Source organism: Crinia signifera, chromosome 4 (genome assembly GCF_055691185.1).
Source record: "Crinia signifera chromosome 4, ASM5569118v1, whole genome shotgun sequence".
Lineage (NCBI taxonomy): Eukaryota > Metazoa > Chordata > Amphibia > Anura > Myobatrachidae > Crinia > Crinia signifera.
This window is the reverse complement of record NC_139220.1, coordinates 40,524,555-40,544,949: the sequence shown is the minus strand read 5'-3', so window position 1 is coordinate 40,544,949 and position 20,395 is coordinate 40,524,555. Positions and strand designations below refer to the sequence as shown.

General features: G+C 42.9%; 1 protein-coding gene across 1 annotated transcript; it reads right to left on the bottom strand.

Annotated features, from left to right (window-relative positions):
- Positions 1–14,893: 14,893 nt before the first annotated feature.
- FGF23 (fibroblast growth factor 23) lies at positions 14,894–19,515 on the bottom strand. The gene is made up of 3 exons (XM_083179600.1): positions 19,282–19,515; positions 17,265–17,368; positions 14,894–15,328 (listed from the first exon to the last, which is right to left on the bottom strand). The coding sequence occupies exons 1-3, from the start codon at positions 19,502–19,504 to the stop codon at positions 14,894–14,896; spliced, it is 762 nt and encodes a 253-aa protein (XP_083035726.1). The 5' UTR covers positions 19,505–19,515.
- Between the last annotated feature and the right edge of the window lie 880 nt (positions 19,516–20,395).

The following is a 20,395-nucleotide window of genomic DNA, read 5'->3' as shown; positions in this document are numbered from 1 at the left end:
TAGGGCCCTAGGTGAGATTTTGGTCCGCTCCTATTCATCCCCACAAAAAAAAAAAAAATAATTCCAGACAAATTAAATTTAAAAAGGGTCAAGGATGGAAAAAACTAGACATACATACATACATACATACATACATACATACATACATACATGACATATAATCTGGCCACATTTATGTACAGACATGAACATGCATGTATAATGACTACAATGTTACACTCCACCCAAATACAGGCGTAGGGGCTCCCAATCCCTCCAGTCCAGTCATGCAACAACTAATAATACATTAACTATAGCACTCTGTTACTCTGAACATTACCCTTTAGTAAGTCCATTATATACAGCCATATCTGCATATCCAACCTATGACCTCACTGATTCATTCATTTTGGTGGGTTCCTGTTTTTTTCCTCAGCAGAAGGAGGTGGTGCATGCTGGGACTGTGTACCATTTGCTGAATGCTGAGTCCCACCCATGTGGCTGCTGCTGCTGCTGATCCCCACGGGACAGAAAAGCATGTGATAAGCGCCACTAATCAGAGCTTGGCACATGCCCCTCAGACCATCTGTGTTGTCTGCTCGCACTTAGAGTACTCCACGTAATGCACTGCACTTGTGTGGTGCAGTGTTCCCCGATACTCAGTCCTTACATGTAGCTGACGGGCATCGTTAACTATTTATGGCCAGTGTTTTTCATACTCCTTCTTCAACTCGTGGCACACTTAGCCTTTAAAAGTGTCTAGAGACACACTATCGAACCCCCTCAAGGAAAAACACACATCATACTGGCCCCCACAGGTACCACAAATAAAATACATTGACCCTCACATGAAAACACATATCACATTGGTCCCCACATAAAAAAAAATTAGCATCGTCCCCCAAAAAGAAAACCCACTGAACCCCAGATGAAGACAGTACAGTCTCTGCAAGGATCATTTGCTTGCACAAGAAGAGACCAGTGAATATCATTTGAGCTGGGGGGTGCTGTGGTAAATTGGTGTGGACATCTCTAGCTCTGGGACCACGTTTGAAAACAACTGAAGGCACAATAGTGTGCCACGGAACAGTGATTTGAAAAACACTGATTGAGGCAGTGGGACTGTATGGTGGCGGCAGAAGGAGCTGGGCCCATCTATGCGGCCTTATCGGTAATCCGTCTCTGGCAACTATTGTTTATTTTAACATCTTAAAGCAGGCATGTCCAAACTATGGCCCTCCGGCTGTTTTGAAACTACACATCCCAGCATGCCTTGCCATAGTTTTAACATTCTCTAGTAGCAAAACTGTGGCAAGGCATAATGGGACTTGTAGTTTCACAACAGCTGTAGGGCCATAGTTTGGTCAACATGTGATCTGTAAACTGTGGATCGATGTTTCCACGTCCGATGCAGCCATGGCAGTCGAGCCAGATGAAAGTGAATTATTGGAGCATCACCGATTCTATTACTGCTCGGCAATAAGATGGTCGTTTGAGCTTTATTGCAATTTTTTATTTAAAAGAAAGGTACATAACAGCACTGTAAGACTGTATGTATATGAGAACCATTAGGTTTGTACAACAGACTATATTATGTGGGAAACAAAGGTTAATTTATGTATTTATACCTAACTGTTAATTAATTACAAGCAGGACATTTACCAGTTATTGGGACAGTAATGATTATCCCATGATTAACTGATATGTTATAAAGCTGATACTTGTCCAAGAAATGTGTCCGTGGTTTTTGTTTTTGTCATTGTGACTCTGTAAATCCCTCTTGTAGGACTTGTAGCGTCTATGAATCACTGTACGATTGAGCCTTTTCAGAAGGCAGTTACAGTGGGGAAGGGCAGCTGGTGGTGATTGTGGCAGGGCACTACAATTCACATAATTATAAATGTGCATCTAATTAGAACTACAAACAGTATTGGTCTCCACCTGAGAAACCACCTCCTCCTTTATGGAGTATAAAGTTTTAGGGGGGGTATTTAATAAGTTCTGATATTTACGACTGTTGGACATATTGACACACACCTATTCAACGTCTCTTTTCGTACGCGTTGAAGACCACGCAGATTCAAGTTTTTAAAAAGTCGAGTCTGCAGTGTCGAAAACAGCCACTAGATTTTCCAAGCAACAGCCATTTTTGACAGTCTGTGGCCATTTTTGCAGATCCACTGGCTTTCCGACTACCTGAATGTATCCAACAGTCGGAAGATTGAATACGACCGTTGAATTGGTCGATATTTCTGACTGTTGGAAATGTTCAAAGATTGCATTCGTAGAAACCACCTGCTTGGCAGATCTTTTCTTTAACGAGTGTGTACATTCATGTATATTACTGAGTTCAATTCTAATCAAAGCAAACGGATTTAAGTACATCAGTAAAAAAAAAAAAAAATGTGCCAGCGCTGGCTGAATGATAAGACGGTTCTATTTTAAAATTAGTTTTTAATTAAAAAAAACAAAGATATTAATAATATACACCACAGTAAATGTATGTATGAGGTAACACAGTTCCAACTGGATGGATAGTATTTTGGTTTATATTACCATTCCATAGATGCACTGGCTGATGGAGTCTGAAGAGGGTGGGAAGATGTAAATATCCCACGTGTATACAGTATGTGCCTCTATTGTCCTCCTTGGTATGCACTTGGTATTTCCAGGAGCTCTGGAGTGCTTGAGATTGTAATCCACTTGAGCTGGTTAATTAGGGTCAAGGCAATAGTCCCATATACAATGTCCAGTATGCAGTGGTCTTTCTCAGGGTAAAAAGCCAATGGAAGATATAATGCCAGTTGGTGGTATAGAAATACATCAGTATAATATGTTCGCTACATGGTACTTTTGAAAAACCCTCAATGGACTGTCGCGATTGGACGCCATCTTAATAGAAATGATTTCTTCAGATTAGTGGATTTGGATTCAGGAATTTATTATAGCTGACATGACATCCCAGTTGATAATGACAGGTGCTAGTGCTATAGGTGTATTTTAAACAGGTACTATCAAATACAAAAATATCTTAAAATGCTGGAACATTACATAAATGCAAAGAATTTAAGGACTAAGAAATAAAAAATTGTATTAAAAAAGAAAAACAATGTTGAACTGACGTGTAGTGGACGGTTGTGCAGCTATGAAATTCGTTCTAAATGGTCCAATAGCATGGATGGCAGAATATAGGTTACATGCTACAGGTAGCTTCTGTCTCGTGGCGGTCAAGCTGCACAATTGTCTGGTCAGCGGAAATTCTCCAGTTCTTGAAAAGTGCAATAAAGCACGATGGGTCGGCTGTGTGTGGAATGGACCGAAGTATCTGGATAAGCAAAGTTCATAATGAGCTGGTAACTTCATCAGAAGGTAGCCATCCCAGTTTAACTTTTTGTTTAAAATAAGATAGGTGTAATGGTGCCCATACACTAGGGCGAAATTGCAAACAATCCTTCGATTGCAACCACATCTGGGCAATAAATTGAAGGATTGTATGCATGTTGAATGGATCACGCGATGCGCGGTCCGCCGGTCGATAGATGATATGTGCTGCACATAATGTTTATTGAATTGCATGCGCAATTGCATGAGGTTTTTAACCACATGCGATTGCTCACAATGCAGGCGGCAGGATTGCTGGCGTTGGGTTTGGGGAGCGGGCGGCAGTAAGGTGCAGCGCTGTGCAGGATTTGGCCCCAAAATCACCGGGATTTCAATCCCGGGATTGTAGTCTCAATCCCAGGATTTAAGGATTAGTCTAATGCCGGGCAGCGTCTGAGCACTCACTAAAACACTGCCCGGCTGTCCCCACCTGGTGCGTGGCTCTGCACAGTGTGACGTGATGCTTAAGGTCATGCTGCGCGGGGTCGCGCACTCATCGCCTGTCCCACTTGCTCTGCTGCCTCTGGCCTGGCCACTCAGTGTGGCACCCCCGCACCCCCTACCGCGCTCACTGGCTGCAGCACCTGTACAGCTCCTCTGCACTGGCTAAGTAAGTAAATGTGTGCGGCGGTCAGTGGGGGGGGAGGCGTGGGAGTTTTTTTTAAATAGATGGTAAGCAGTGCTGAACAATAAAAAATAGTAATAAAATTACTGTAACCAAGTGAATCAATTACTAGAATGATTTAATGGCACAATATGCAATAAAAAAGTTTAACAGCAAGTTAACCGTATGACCGTTTGCAAGTGGTAAGTAAAACCTGTACTGAACCGGTTGTATGTCCTGGAACCAAATGGTAAGTCCTGGATGCCGCTGGAGGAGTTATCCTCCTAGTTGATTCCAACTGATTCTTTTACAAAGTGCAAGCACAATCCCAGAGAGTGCCCTGTGGTGCCCACTGCAGGTGGTGCTGGTGCTGACGGTGCCCGGGCAAGGATGGTTATTGTCTTGTGAGGGTATTGTCTTGCTGTGGTTTCTGTAGCATGCAGGGATGCTGCTCTCTCTCTCTGCCAATGACAGCTCCAGCTGCTGGCTAGCTCCAGTCTGTTCCCGGACATACTACCGGTTCAGTGCAGGTTTTACTTACCACTTGCAAAAGGTCCTTGATTCATGATTTTAACTTGCTCAATCTTTTTTTATTGCATATTGTGCCATTCAATTTCTAATAATTGATTTACTTGGTTACAGTAATTTTTTTATTATTTTTTTAATTTGTTCAGCGCTGCTTACCATCCTTTTTTTTTTTTTTTCTATGTCGCTTCAACTAGGGAGCTGACTACTCCCTTCCTAGCAGCTGCTCTCCATGAGTTAGTAACACCTGACAAGCGCTCCTAAATTAACTAAGTGTTAACTTTCGGTTTTCATGTTTTTTTTTTTTTTTTTAAATAAGGATGCCAATCCCGGGATCCTGGGAAGTCGCACGGTTCCGCGCACATTGCATTAGAGCCTGCGAGTCCCATGGCCAGCAGGAGGGATCTTGCATATGCAAAAGGATCGCATACAATATATCGTAAGCGGTCCTGCCACCTGTGCGGCTCAAGAGGGGATCGGGGGCGACTTCTCCGGAAGTCGCCCAGTGTACCGCCAGCTCTACAGGCACCTGTAGCCAGTAAGTGAGGTAGATGCATTCAGCATGTCGTTGGTGCTATGCTGACCATGATAAAGTGTCCTGTCACTCTGTAACGTCACATTATTTTTATATTTTTAAGCTTCGTTTCCCCTTTAGAAAGCTATGAAGTCAGATTCCATGGGTGCGGCCTGTATAATTATGTGAGTGGTATTAATAAGTCCCTGGCAGATATTCACAGGAAGTATATTTGGCATAACTGGATTGTATGACATGTTCCTCCCCAGCTATGTGGGATACATGACACATGGCATGGAATATGAGGAGTAGGAATAAAATAATGGTTCACATAGGAAGACCTCTGCAATAGATAACATTGCCATCCCGGAGAGCTGGAGGTCCAATGTAACACTTCTGTGAGTGAAGCCGCTGCTAGTCACTGCCTCGCGGATACAGACACAGGAAAGTTTTACACCTAAGCCAAATGTAATAGAGTGTGACAATCAGAAAGTGAGAGATTTGGGGAGAGTTTCCCCATTTTTTTTTTTTTTTTTTTTAAAGCGGCAATCATTTACATGGCAAAATCAACCTGGTTTTTCAATGTTCATGACTTCCTCTTTAAAAAGATGGGAAAACTCTCCCCAAATCTCTCACCTTCTGATTTGCACACCCTATTACATGTGGCCTCTTATTTCTAGTAAAAAGGAGCTGTCACCAGAGAAGGCCTTTCACGGGAGGGTCATTTCCAGTGGTGGAAAGAGTTGGAGAACCAGCCCAGGAAACTTATGGATGCTGCTCTTAATGTGGCAGGGTCTGTTGAGTGTGTGGGGTCTACCAGAGAGCGGATCCCAATTCTGAATTGGATGTGGTTGCGGCCTTCCTTACATCTTTTGCTTCAGTTATGGCTGTGACATTATGCTAAGGCTGATACAGTGCCCTTCCCTGTGTACAGTTGGCCTTGCGCCTGAGTGTGAGCAACTCAGTGCCTTTATATACAACCACTTTCCGCAACAGACCCATACTATGTACACCTGCATCGGATTAGCCAGCCACTGGCAACCTCCTAGCCCAACATCCTGCAGCTCTGTATGAACACCATTGAGACGTGTATATATATTGTTCCCTGAGCTTGGGAGAGTAGGGTATAAGGTAATGCAGGGTTGCCGACCCTCCCGGAATTTGCGGGAGTCTCCCGAAAATCGTGTCCTTCCTCCCGGCCCCCGGAAGGGTGGGCAACCCTCCCGGAATCAGGGGGACCCCCACTGAGCCCCCCGATCGCGGCATTTATATGCCGCAATCCGCGGGTCTCAGGGGAGGGGGCGGAACTAAAACGGCACAATCGTGACGTTTTAGCCCCGCCCCCTCCATGGATAACAGTTATTTCGGCTATTTGCCGTAATGGGGGCGGGGCTTAATGACGTCACAGTTAAGCCCCGCCCCCAAAACGCGTAGTGCGAGATTCCTCTCCGGGCTTCTCCCGGAGAGGATTTTTTTAAAGTCGGCAACCCTGAGGTAATGTGTTGCTGGAGTAGCAAGAATATTTCTTTAGTAATGTAAATGTGACTTATAAAAACAAAGGCACATTATGCACTTATAATGAATAAATTCATACCTTAGGACAAGTCGGCCTAGTGTATAGGGGCCTTAATTTTGGTCAATGTCTTAACTAATGCATGTCTAACTTTTGTCAATGTCTAACACATGTCTAACTTTTGTCAGTCTAACTAATGCATGTCTAATGTGTGGTGTCACCCTATTGACTTAATATCTGAATAAACATTGTCGGAGAGCTATACCACACCCATACCAGTTACCAGTCCGATAACATTTACCCATAATTAATGCACAATTTATTTTCAGCACAGTCTAAATTGTACCTCTGTTCCATACTAATTATGCAATTTTTGCATACCCCACTGGAGGGCAGTATGTACATACATTACATCACATACTGTACAGTTTGACTTTTAATCCATGGGTTCCCAACCATGGTCCTTAAGGCACACTAAAGCTGAATACACACTAGAAGATATATTTGCATATCAATTGATCTGATCATATATTTCTCGTCAGTTGTATAAACCTATAGAGGGTGGCCTCTTTTGTAATAGGGGTACTTGTTTCCTAGAACGGCCACAATCGTGAGTGATCGTGGCTCTTAATTAAGGGACACGATCCTCACGATCTGGCCGATTTTTTAAAATTTTTTCACTTTGATTGACAGAAATCGGGTCGATCGGTCGGTCGCGACCAATTAAAATCGGCCGCGATGCGACCGACCGATTGACCCGATTTTTCCATAGACTTCAATGTTAAAAAAAAATTTAACATTGAAATCGGGAGGATCTTGTCGGTCTTGTGCCATTATAATGGCACAAGATGAGATGGACTTGATTAAGTCCATCTCACATAGGGTAAAATGATAAAAAAGGTGAAATGGCCAAATATGACCCATTTCACATTTTTTATGTGCCCGCCATGACCCCACGATAGACGTCAACCCGAAGCGTGGCGAGCGCAGCGAGCCCGCGAGGGGCGGCGGTACGCGTCCTCCGACCTTTTCATTCCCCTACTATCCACTAGGGCGTGGAGTGAGAATATAATAGTGTGGCGAGCGCAGCGAGCCACCGAGCCCGAAGCGTGGCGAGCGCAGCGAGCCCCGCGAGGGGACGCGTATACCTGTGAAGTTAGACGCGTCCCCTCGCGGGGCTCGCTGCGCTCGCCACGCTTCGGGCTCGGTGGCTCGCTGCGCTCGCCACACTATTCTATTCTCACTCCACGCCCTAGTGGATAGTAGGGGAATGAAAAGGTCGGAGGACGCGCACCGCCGCCCCTCGCGGGCTCGCTGCGCTCGCCACGCTTCGGGTTGACGTCTATCGTGGGGTCTAGCCCACTTAGTAACATTTGGGGGGGCAATTTAAAATAATCAGGTGAAAAAAAAAAAAAAATCGGGTGAAAAATCGGTCGATCGGATCGGTCGCATCGTATGCGACCAAATCGCATGCGATGCGATCGATCCGATTTTTTATCTTACGACCACAACGATCTAAATCGTTGTGGCCGTTCTAGGAAACAAGTACCGTAATAGGTCTTCATTTATGCACATACTCCCACCCTGATGGTGACCTGTAGCACCTCAACCGCGGTCAACACGTCAGTAAATTGACAATAACCCGAGTCTGAGGTGCGGCGTGAAAAGGGTAATAGAGCCCTCAGTAATGTGGCACTCAGGAGCCTAAGGGACTCTCTAAATCTACTGGCGGGATGCAGATATAATCCCGGCGATCTAGATCTCAGGATGCCGACACCGGAATCCCAGTAGCTGCAATCCTGAACATGAGTGTGCTGGGCTGGGATAGGGTCAGGCCAGGGAAGGGTAGGGTTATGCTGCGGGTGGAAAGAGATTAAGTTTAGGCTGCGGGGCGTGGAGGTAGGTCTAGGCTGGCTGGGTTAGGTTTTGCCTGTGGGCCGTGGTGGTAGGACTAGGTTGTCGGGGGTTAGGTTCAGGCTGCGGGGCGTGGAGGTAGGACTAGGTTGGCGGGGGTTAAGTTTAGGCACTAGCGGGGAGGGCTAGGCTAATAACTTTTAGGATAGTTTTGTGCGAAAATGATTTAGACATAAGTTTGCCAAATAACATTATTAATATATATATATATTATATATAATCTGGTAGGTAATGGATGGCAAACACTTATCACACTAGACACATCCCGCCACCACTTGGTCTTACAATGAGGTGTCGTTGCAGTTGAAATCGGGCAATATTAAGAGAGGGAGAGAATAGATGATTGGAAAGATGTAGGAGCTAGACCCTTGGGCATACAGCAGACGTTCTGTCCCAGTTGTTGAATACAGCACCAGATATTCCCTATTGGTCTCCCATATAGGTACTGATCCAGCCTTTCACTGCTTAGCTGCTGAGTTTGGGTGGATTAGAATAGAACTAGATAAACGAGGTGCTAACATTCTCTATCTAAACCCCTGCAAACAGGGTAGTTAGAGAAGGAGAGGGTAAAGTTAAGGAGCCCCTGTTAGGAATCTCCGTATTGGGATGCATAGGTCGATCTTTTGAGCTAGGTAATTGATAAGAAAGGTGTTTCACCACAGGTGATGGCAATCATACATTACCAGGGAAGCCCAGGAGCAGAGCATTTTCTCCCTGAAGGAGAGGGCCAGGTAGGCACCCATGAATTAGCTCCATCTGTGGATCATTTAAAATGTGTCAGTGAGTAATGACTACACCTGTGTGCCTGGAAAATGGGAACCATCGGGGGTACTTCAGGACGGAATTTGGGAACCACTGCCTTAAGCTGGGTACACACCTAACCTTTTTTCTGTCCAGTATTTCTGTGGGAACAAAAATCTGATCATGTATAAAAGCATATGAGAATGGAACATGTGCTCCCAAAGGGGATGCAGTCAAAATCCTGAATGGGTCATAATACCGGCAAGGACAAAATCCCGATCAGGTCAAAATGCCGACATTTCAAATCCCGACGTCCCGAATGTACAGGTGAAACATGTTTTTTTTCACTGTTTTTTAACCTGACGTGCCGACAGGCGGTATTTCACGCCCTACCATCCACTAGGGCGTGGTGGGAGAATTAAATAGTGTGCCAAGCGCGGCGAGGCACCGTGCCCGAAGCATAGCAAGCAAAGCGAGGGGCTGCGGTTCACTTCCAACTGTGTCCATGTCGACTGTGTTGACATTCGGGTAAATAAAACTGTGAAAAAACCCATGTTGACCTGTACATTCTATATGTCGCTATTTTGACCTTGTCGGGATTATAAATGTCGGGATTTTGTCCTTGTCGGTATTATGACCCATTCGGGATTTTGACCATCGGGATTTCATACTGAATCCTCCCAAACACTAGGAAATAGTCAATGGTCATTCAGACAAATTACTTATACCCATTTGATTTAAGAAATGTATCTAAACAATTGTTTATGTCCATTTTCCAGTGTTTGGGAGCAAATGGTTGATTATCCTTTGCTCCCATACAGTGCCAGATTTTTGCTCCCACCAGACAGATTGGACAGATACTGTAAATCTGTAGGTGTGTACATAGCTTTAGAATTTTGTTTATGGCACCCATAGGCCAAACGTTTCTTACTGAGAAATTTTGAAAAAAAAAATATAAAATGAAGTAAATTGTGTTTATGGGCCTAATTCAGTTATGGACAAATGCTGGACAAATTTGTTCTTGATATGGGTAGAACCACAATGCACTGCAGGTGGGGCAACCTGTCCTCTATCAACCGTATACACGGGGTGACCTGTCCTCCATGGCCATAGGCTTGTTTATAGGCAAAGCTCCGCAATCCAGGGGGATAGCGACACACGGAACCGCACATTGCAATCGCTGCAGGGCATACACACGCTACTCAGATAGCTTTGAAATGGGTCTCAAATCACCCCGTGTGCCCCTTTAGATTTAGGGGAGTTATTGTGTTTCTGTGCAAGGCAAATACTGACTGCTATTTTTTTTTTATACTGCAGTGCACATGGTTTGCCCATTTTGAGAACAAATATATCCTGCAATCAGATCTGAATTAGGCCCTATACTGTACAGTATGTCAAACTTAAGGTGACCATACATCAGAGTGATTTGGAATCTTTAAGACTTCAGACCTAATTCTCCTTGAACTCCCCGGCAGCTATCCAGTCACAGGATAGATCTTGGGCTGCGATGCCCACTGTGTGTTTCACGGATGCGATGGGCTAAAGCAGCATGTCTTTTTTAACTAGATGCAATGCGATCTTGTCCAAAAAGTGTGTGCAGCACATACTTTTTGTGCTATGTGATGTGCACGGGAGTGCGCATTGCGTCGCACGCTGAAAACGCTCCGTGTGTGGGCACCTTTATCTATGTAATTTCACATAAGATCCATCGTAAGATCTGCAACTCCCAGCATACTGATCAATAGCAGCATCTTCAGATCATGTGTGCAGCACATAAGATCCACCTCACAACCTGCAGGCCCACGCATCGGATTGTAATCGTACCAAAGCACCTCACGATGTGCACAAAAATATGCACAATGCATCGTACGAGCCATTGAAATTGTTCTAGTGTATGGCCAGCTTTATGTGGTGGAGGGATAGGATTAGCTTCGGTTTGTCCACATATTTTATGACTGGAAACCACGAACAATAGTTCTGTCTATTATACTGACTGATTTGAATTACTCCTGGCCCACCAACCCGAGGCACCCCTGCAAGTGTCCCCAGACGCCCCAGGGTGCTGCGGCACCCAGTCTGGTAACCAATGCTGTAATCCATTTCACTGTTAAGAAAAGAAAATACCAAACTGTCATATTTGTGAATAGCGGTTTATTTGCATAGAACAAAACATCATCTTTGTGGCGTACATCATAAATATCTATAAACACAGCTTAGGACATTGCTTGCAACGCGACAAATAAATAAATAAATATTGCAACCCTCCCCCAGAATAAGATTTTTTTTTTTCTCTAAAAGCTGTCTAGTTTATTTGCCTACGTTACAGAGTAGGGAGTTTGGGGAGTATTTTACGCTCCCTTGAATTCGAGGAAATGTCCAGAAATTCTGAAAAAACGTATAAAGCATTTTAACTTTTAGTCCTGATTTACAGTGTTCCCTATTACCGCAAGCATAGACAAAGTGGTGGAAATAACTCAAATCAAAGTGAATGTATCATTATATCCAAAAACTTTGAAAAACAGTATTTTATATTATTGACTTGTCTTTGAAAAGCCACAGATTATGAATGCCCTACCCGTTCTGCACACATTACAATATTAAAAAACAGGGGGTATGGGTAAAAACCAGAACCGGACAGGATCCCAGAAGGCCGGACCGGACAGGCTCCATTCATCAACCTCTATCATTCCTGAGCTTATAGTGTCTGGGTTGGGGTGGTGCCTGTCTGGGTGGTGTCCTGTCCGGTGGGGTTGCCTGGGACACACCCCCGAACAAGACACCTCCCCCCGGACCAACACTACAAGCTCCGGAATGCAGAGTTTGATGAATGGTCTGGTCTGGTCCGGCGTTCTGTTTTTTTACGTACTTTGACACGAAATGAGGTGCCATGGCTAGTATTACTTTGCCCTGTTTGCTCCTAATTGAATCGACACCAATATTTGCTGTGAAAACAAGTGGAATTTAAACATACAGTATTACCCCTAAATCATGTAAATGACAATATACCCTATGATGCTTCATAAAGGCTAAAATGCAAGTAGAGGTGTGCAAAACTGTGGCAGATCTCTGTGCAAAACAGCACATGTCATTTCACAGAGATGAATAGAGCCAAGGGGACAGCAATCAATACACTTTGGTGTGGGGTGTAGTTGAGCTGAGGCTGGGAACGGATTCTGGCAGGACAGTCCTGATTTGAGGGTGAGCAGATATATGGCAGTTGGAAACTGGATTGCATTCAAAAATATTATTAAAGGACAAAGGTGTTAACAATTTACTAATCGCTTCTATACATTATATAAATAGTGCAAGATTATGTCATTGTTTTAAACAATTTTTTTGCCAGCTTCGGGCACCCAAACAATATAATGTTATCAAAATTATTCACTTATTAACGAAAATCAGGTTAGAAAGGCATTCTACAAATATTAATTAAATGACTAATTATATTTTAAAGTGTTTTTCGTTCGTTTCAAATAACGGACTCACTGTAGTGACTTCTCTTGCTATATTTCTGGTTAATTGCAATCAACTAGTAGAATGTGGCTTTATTTGATCAATAATCATGTTTCAAGTGCTGATTTTGGTCATTAGTGTTAAATCCTTTTAAAAAGTTGTAGCAGATGGAATGTGTTTGGCTTTAAATAACATTTCTCATTTGCCAAAAGGGCCTAATTTGTGCAAATTTGCAAATGCATCAAATATCGCTATGGACTCCCAGATCCATATGCCAATCCTGAAACATCGAAGGGGTCTTTCCATCTGAGCCAATGTAAGTAGGTCGGAGGCTACCACTAATCTGCGACTGAGACAGGCTAGTAGTGTTCAGCGCTAATGTCAGAGACCCACCCCCAAAAACGTTGGGCATGCCTGCATTCTTTCAGACACACCCAGAAAACTCCATGTTTCTAGCCAGAAAGCCAACTTCCTGTCAATCAAACTGTGGCTACATTGGGCATGTATCCTATTCATTAACTAACGCAGGCACTGCATTGGCTGATTAGTGTCATACTAAACCACATAGGTGATGTCATTGGACAAGATCTTTCCCTCTGCCCCTGATCCCATCAAGCATCACTGGTGCCATCTTTAGTTATCAGTATGCAATGAATTCATCCTTTCACCAAACACCCTGCAATATTGGATGAACTTACTTACACATGTGAATGGCGAGCCATATAACAATGGTGATATTACTGAGGCACTTTGAGTGATACCTGGTTCTTTGCGAATTGATTCGCTGCATTGTAATGCATGTAACTCTAGCAAAAAAAATGGCTGCCACCACTGTATTCTGTATAGATGTGAGGTGATTTTTAACCAACTAGAATGTAAACTACTTCACAGAAAGTGAGCAAGAACTAGCAGAGTATTTTATGGGGTATTTTTTGGCATTTGTTCATTTATTGACACTAACTTATTTAGAGGCAACATATTTTGTTGCAATGTACAATTGGAAAGCTGCCATTTAGGCAGCTTTATCCGTAGAATAGTAATTATACCCTAAGCAAGTGCAATATTCTAGTTTACGTGAGTTTGATTTATTGAAATAATGTGGTTATTTTGCAAATTTCAGCTCCAGACATTTGAAAGCGCCTATAAATAATAATGATCCATGGTAATCAGAGGGAGGCTGGCAGTGCATGCTGGGAAATAGTTGCACATCTAGAACCTAAGGTTAGCTACCTTTGATGTGTAAAAAAACATGCCTTTTATCACGCCTCAAAATGATTATGTTATATATTATACATTCTATAGCTTTCTTATTGTCTTTCTAGTTCTTCATTATATTTTTTATATTATAAATATTAAATAATTTGACTATTTAACTGACAAAGAACAAAATGATCATCTTCAAAAATCTAGTGCAATATTAGAAAGTAAAAGGAATTGGTCCCCATTCTGAGCAACGGACAGTTTAAGGCCAGGATCTATAATCCCAATGCCGTGCAAAAGTTGTCATGCAGCCTGACAACTAATCGGTTTGACTTGTGCATGAATAGATGAAGATTGGTTACAGAGTAAAACCAAATATATCTCTAAAGGCCCATATACACTGGGCGGCTTTGAGCTGAAAGCTGCTCAAACCAAGTTTGAGCGGCTTTCAGCTCAAAGCCGCCCAGTGTGTGTGCCCCGGCGATGAGCGGTGAGCGCTGCTGCGCACTCCCGCATCATCTCCAGGAAAGCCGATCATCTGTTGGTAATACCAACAGATGAGCGGCTTTGAGGACGGCTTTGCATAGCGCTGCGCTATGCAAAGCCATCCTCCCCCCACTGATGGCGCCGGGCAGGGGGAAAGCCGCTCAGTGTGTATGCACTGAGCGGATTTCCCTCCAGCGATGATAGCGATCATCGTTGTCCATACACGCTGGGCATAGTCGCCCAGTGTGTATGGACCAGAGAAAATAGTTCTGAACTGTAAGGGCTGGTTGCCTATGTTATGAATGATTCAAAGCTAGCAGAAGGTCTGTGAACGCTTCAAATACATTCTTACTGTATATTTTAATGATAGAATGCTGTGTTTCACGAAACCATTTGAATACCATTTGAAAGTTTTCTATTTTAAACATAGTTATATACCCCCCAAAAATTGGTAACAATGATTTGCAAATCACCTTCTCAATGAGGACATGAGTTTACTTTGAAATTGTTTAAACTATAGTACCTATGTTAGGTATCCATTACTTTTCTGTAAATGAAATTGGTTGGTGCTATGATCGAATGCTTATCTTTTATAAAAGAATTGGCGTGGATGGGCTTTCCTTACGGTAACAATTTCTATTGGGTCATCGGGGTCCACCTTATTATTCTGACTATGTCTCAGATGCTCTTTAATGAAGTAATCTTTGACATCTTGAGGACTCTTGGGTGTCGGGTAATTTAGCGTTGTCCGACCCGCTTTTACTATACCCCATGGATCAGGAAATGAGTCTACACTTCTGGTGTGTCGAACAGGCTCCGGAGTGATAAATCTGGTGATCGGTATTTTGTTCTCCATGGACAAAAACTGAGAATAGGGCGGTAAGTCCATTCCTGGGCGGAAAAACTGTTTTGGCTTCTTCAGGCTCAGCAGGTAGTTGTGTGTGGGAGAATGATAAACATCGTGGCGGTTTTCCAGCGTTTCGTGCTTAAATATACAGTCGTCGTAGCTGAAGTGGTGCTGGAAAACAAACAAATGAATTGATCTTAATTTGGTAGAGATAAGAGTAACAATGCCATCATTTTGGGTTACATTTGTTTTTGTATCTCATGGGGCTACAAACAGGGTGATTTTGGGCATTTTCAAAGCGATCTGACCAGATCGCTTAGAAAATGCTCCTACATCGCTCAGTGTATAGGGGCCATAGCAATAGTGATGCTCTGCCCCGCACGTCACCAGGGCTGCCACCAGGAATTTTGGGGCCCGGGACTGATTTCCAGTCCGGACCCCATGGGCCCCCCCGCCACGGGGCCCCCCCTCCTTCACTTGCCGCCCAACTCAGTAGGTCCCAAAGCACAGCCTGGCTTCTTCAGTGCAGGACACCAGTGGCCAATTAATATGCAGCACCAGTGGGTAAGCCAATCAGAGCTCGTGAACCGGCAGCCACTCTGATTGGCTAACAGTACACGGGCTCTGATTGGCTCAAAAGACAGGGCAGCATTTTAATTGGCCACTGGCTTCCTGCATTGAAGAAGCCATGCTGTCCCCCGGGACCTGCTGAGGACCAAGCGCAGCGCAGGCAGCACAAAGTGGATGGTTACTGTGGGTAAAATGAGCTGCCCGGGCCCTTCCAGAGGCTCTGTGGTCATCTGTCTTCCACAGTCATTTTGTTGTGTGTACATAATGGGATTTGAGCCATCGATTTTGACTATATATTCATATAGTCATATAGTCAAAATTGATAGAAAATTTGTGCAAATCGCACCGTTTTTGCCCACACCCGATTCTATACCGATGTGCGGCCTTGCAGAATCGTAATTGACAGTAGAAATAGACTGTGCAGAACAATCTATTTCTACTATATGGGAACGAGGGCCAATCAATATTGGCGGCCGCCGGATCGCACCGTCTGTACACATCATTCGCGTTATGTTATATGGCTTTGTCTCATTCTGCTAAGCATTGTCTGTCATATTAAGGTAGAATCCTAACTCAGCAGCCATAAAGCAACATCAAACACCAAGAAAATAGGCAACTGCCAGATATATATAACTATATTAGATATTATATAAGTAAACACTGCATTATGTTCTTAGAAAATATTTAGAACCATTGCTATTTTCTATTATTATCTGCTACTACTTAGGGCCGTATTCAATGTGGCCGGCTAGGTGTTTTTTTTTAGTGGTGGTTCTTTTTTAGAGAGCGCTCCCCACTGGGCGAGTTTTTTATGGGGAGCGCTCCCTAAAAAACCCACCACTGCCTCCCTGGCTCCGGGCAGTGCCGCTGAACAGCGGCCCTGCGCCCCGGGGCCACTACCCTGCCTTCAATAGAAAAGCTGGAGGGGAGGAAGGAGGAGGATGGAGGAGGAGGCGCGGCGTAGGAGATTGAGCCGGCCAGCGGTAAAGCTGCCTGAGTTCAGCGATTGAACTCAGCAGCGCTGCCCAGCTGTAAACAGTGGCAATCCCGACAATTTTCCAGCCTTGCCAGACTGGGCACTGAGGCACAGCCCGGAAAATTCTCGGGATTGCCACTGAAGGGGTTAACCCCCGTACCGGCCGCTCACTCTATTCAATGTTCCAGGGGAATCCTTGCTGGCAGATGACAGTGAGGATTCCCCAAAACAGCGAGGCTCACGGCTAATGCAAGGAGCCCTCTGCATGTAGCCACGAGCCTTGCTGTTTTGGTGGTCGAACACACCATTTCCACGTCGCTGTAAAAACCCAGCGAGGTGGAAACGGCGTGGGCAGGGAATCCGTTGAATACTCACCCTGTGAGCTGGGACAGCAAGCAGTCAGCACTGCTCGCTGTCACAGCTCACAAAAACCATTGACAATACTCACGTGGCACCAGACAATACTCTGTATCTAATTACTCTATGCTAAGCATTTTTAATACTTTTGGACAAAAAGCATTAGATATTATTATTATTTTTATAATTGTTATATATACTTACAGCTCCAAAGACATTTCCAGATTTATCCATACACAGGTAACGTCCACTTTTAACGCCTGTGATGACTACTTTGCCAGGAGACTCAGAGCGAATCATTAATGCACCTGTAGGGAAGAAAACCCCACAAAGATATGTAAACATTATAAAGGCAATAAAGTTGGATTAATGCAATATTACATCATAATACATCTCAGAATGTGGGATAGAAGTGTAACATGTTACATGAGGGATATTTATTCTCTTGCTGTGCAATATAATGATATTACAAGTCACCAGTGGAGTATTCTCTGTAGTGGAAGAAAGCGGGGGGACTTGTACCATAAGAATATGGCATTTTGATTGCACATGTACACAGATTGGCCAATGTAGTCTACTGTACTATAAATGTGATATATGTGCTTTTAAATAGCCCACCTAGGGCAGATTCCCTATTGCAGGCATGGCTAAACTATAGCCATCCAGCTGTTGTAAAACTACAAGTCCCATCATGCCTTGCCACAGTTTTGCTATTAGGAAATGCTAAAATTATGGTACGGCATGCTGGGATGTGTAGTTTCACAACAGCTGGAGGACCACAGTTTGGCCATGTCTGCCCTAGTGAGTAACTACTGTGCACATTTCATATATTTGGAGAACAACTGATTTTCATGTCTTCTATTTGTGGTTAGTATTTCGGTTCTAGAGCATTTATATTCATGGATAATAAATATTCTATACTTTTGAGGAATCTTCTTTAGTTGCATGTTTCAGAAATTTCCCTTTATAAATACTGGCTTTAGGGCCAGATGTACTAAGATTCAAAACTGAAAAAACAGAGATTGATAAACAGCCAGCCAATCAGCTCCTACCTGCCATGTCACAGACTGTGTTTCAAAACTGTCAGGCAGGAGCTGATTGGTTGGTTGTTTATCACTCTCCATTTTATCACTTTTGAAGCTTAGTGCATCTGGCCCTTAGTGCTCTACGGTATTTCAACTAGAAAGTAAATGTTCTAGATCGTACAGTATATCTTCTTGGGAAATACATTATTGGAATCACTTGTCAAACTGCATAATCAAGGATCTGAATTGCTTCTACATATGTAATGCCCATTCCTGCACAAGAAGTGGAGTCATCACCCATAGCAACCAAACAGATTCTACTTATCATTTATCAATCAATCACCTCCCGGAAGATAACAGCAAGAATTTTCTAAAAAAAACCTGCATTAAATAAACCCCTTTGAGTGTTGTTAGTTTTATATTGCAGTAACATTTTTGATTCATCATTAGTTGGTTTGAGAAGTCATTAGTTGGGTAGAGGAGTGTCCATCCCACCTTCCCCACACTTTCCGCAAACTCGCTAACTACGGATGATCCCCAGCTCTTGGCTTCCCTGCATCTTGCCCACTAATCCCACTAATCCCAAGACCATAGCTAGGCCAATTAATATACAGATAAATGAAACCACCAAGGCAAGCATTGGGAAATCAATAACATCAATTGACAGAATCTTAGTATCTTTTTCCATTTTAACAATAAGCTGTCATAATACAATTATATATCTAAACCAGGTTAATCCGGTTAATTACCATAGCGTCTGCCTACAGTATACAAAATTACATTGTAAACTTCACTGTGATGGAGGCTATTGAATGAAAAATATATATATATATATATGTGAGTGTACAGTGCTGTTGTTGGGGAGATGAAATTAAAACTTAATAATGACAAGTAGTCATAATAGTAGCGTTCTCTTAACGTTATATATGCAGACTTTATCAGGTATAAAAGAGTATTTAAAAAATAAAAAAAATGTATGTTTTAGAAAATTTATAATTTTCTTATTTGTGTAAAGTGTATGTATGTATGTATGTATGTATGTATGTATGTATGTAGTGTATTTCCATTTGACTTTATTATGCTTAAAAGAGACCAGTATTAAAAATGACAGCAATAAATTAATGATATATTTTTTAGTAAAACTTCTATGATTGACACATTCTATTGTCAGGTGACATGCCAATGATCAGACTTACTGTACACGGTTTGATGTGGCGTTCCATCAATATGACCGTCGTGATTGATCTGCAGGTGGAAGCTGTTCCATTCTGTTGCTGTGTACAGGTGCATCAGTCTGTCCGGAGTGCCCCATCCCGAATTTACTACTGGAGAGGAATTGGGAAAGGCAACACCGACCTTTAAACTAGACAGGGCAAATATGAAAAGCCCCAGCCTAATGGCTTGCCTGATGCTGGACATGTCTTTATCTTCTTGGGACAGATGCTGGTGAAATGTGATCTTCTGTCCTCAACTCTGAGGCTTAGATGCTTCCCAACTTTTTTGCAGCATATATAAAGGCTAGCAGCACAGTGACGTCACACAGGAAAAACTTGTTGTGAACATCCTTTCTTTCGTAACAGCAGAAATTTAAGAGCCCTGAGACATAAAATACTTAAGGAAAGAGAATTCACGTATATGTCCTGGGAAAGGTGCGTTGACACCATTGTTAGGATTTTTTTGTTGTTAATGTAACATGTACACTCATATATACAAATACATACAGTATAATACACACAGACTATGTGTAAACATATGTGATAAAAAACAAATTATCTATAGATAATACTTTAAATGGAAATAAAAATAAACTCTATGCAAATATCCCAAAAAGTAATATTGTCCTGGAAGGTTATAAAAAAAAAAAAAGTTCTAGACCAAAAATATATTTTAGTAATAAAACACAGTCCCTCCAGTGAGATGGAATTATTCAGATATGACTATATTCCAAGTCAACAAAGTTAGAAAATGATAGGGGAGAAATAGTGTGTACACATACAGTATACACCTGTACATTCTTCTATAAAACACTGCACATATGAATACCGCCCAACTTTTATTGGTGGTCCAGCGGGACCGTTGCGCATGACTACGCCGCGCGGCTGAAAATTTGGGGGCGTGGCATTCAAATAGCATCACTTGTGCGAGAGGAAGAATATATAACGGCACTCACAGATAAATCAATTACCTGTTTAGAGTTGTAAATCAATCACATATATTATCACATCAAAGTGAATTTCAATTGTTTCGGGGTACAACCCCCCTTTTTAAAGGTGAACTATTCACATTTTCAAGGTGTTCTTTCCACATACC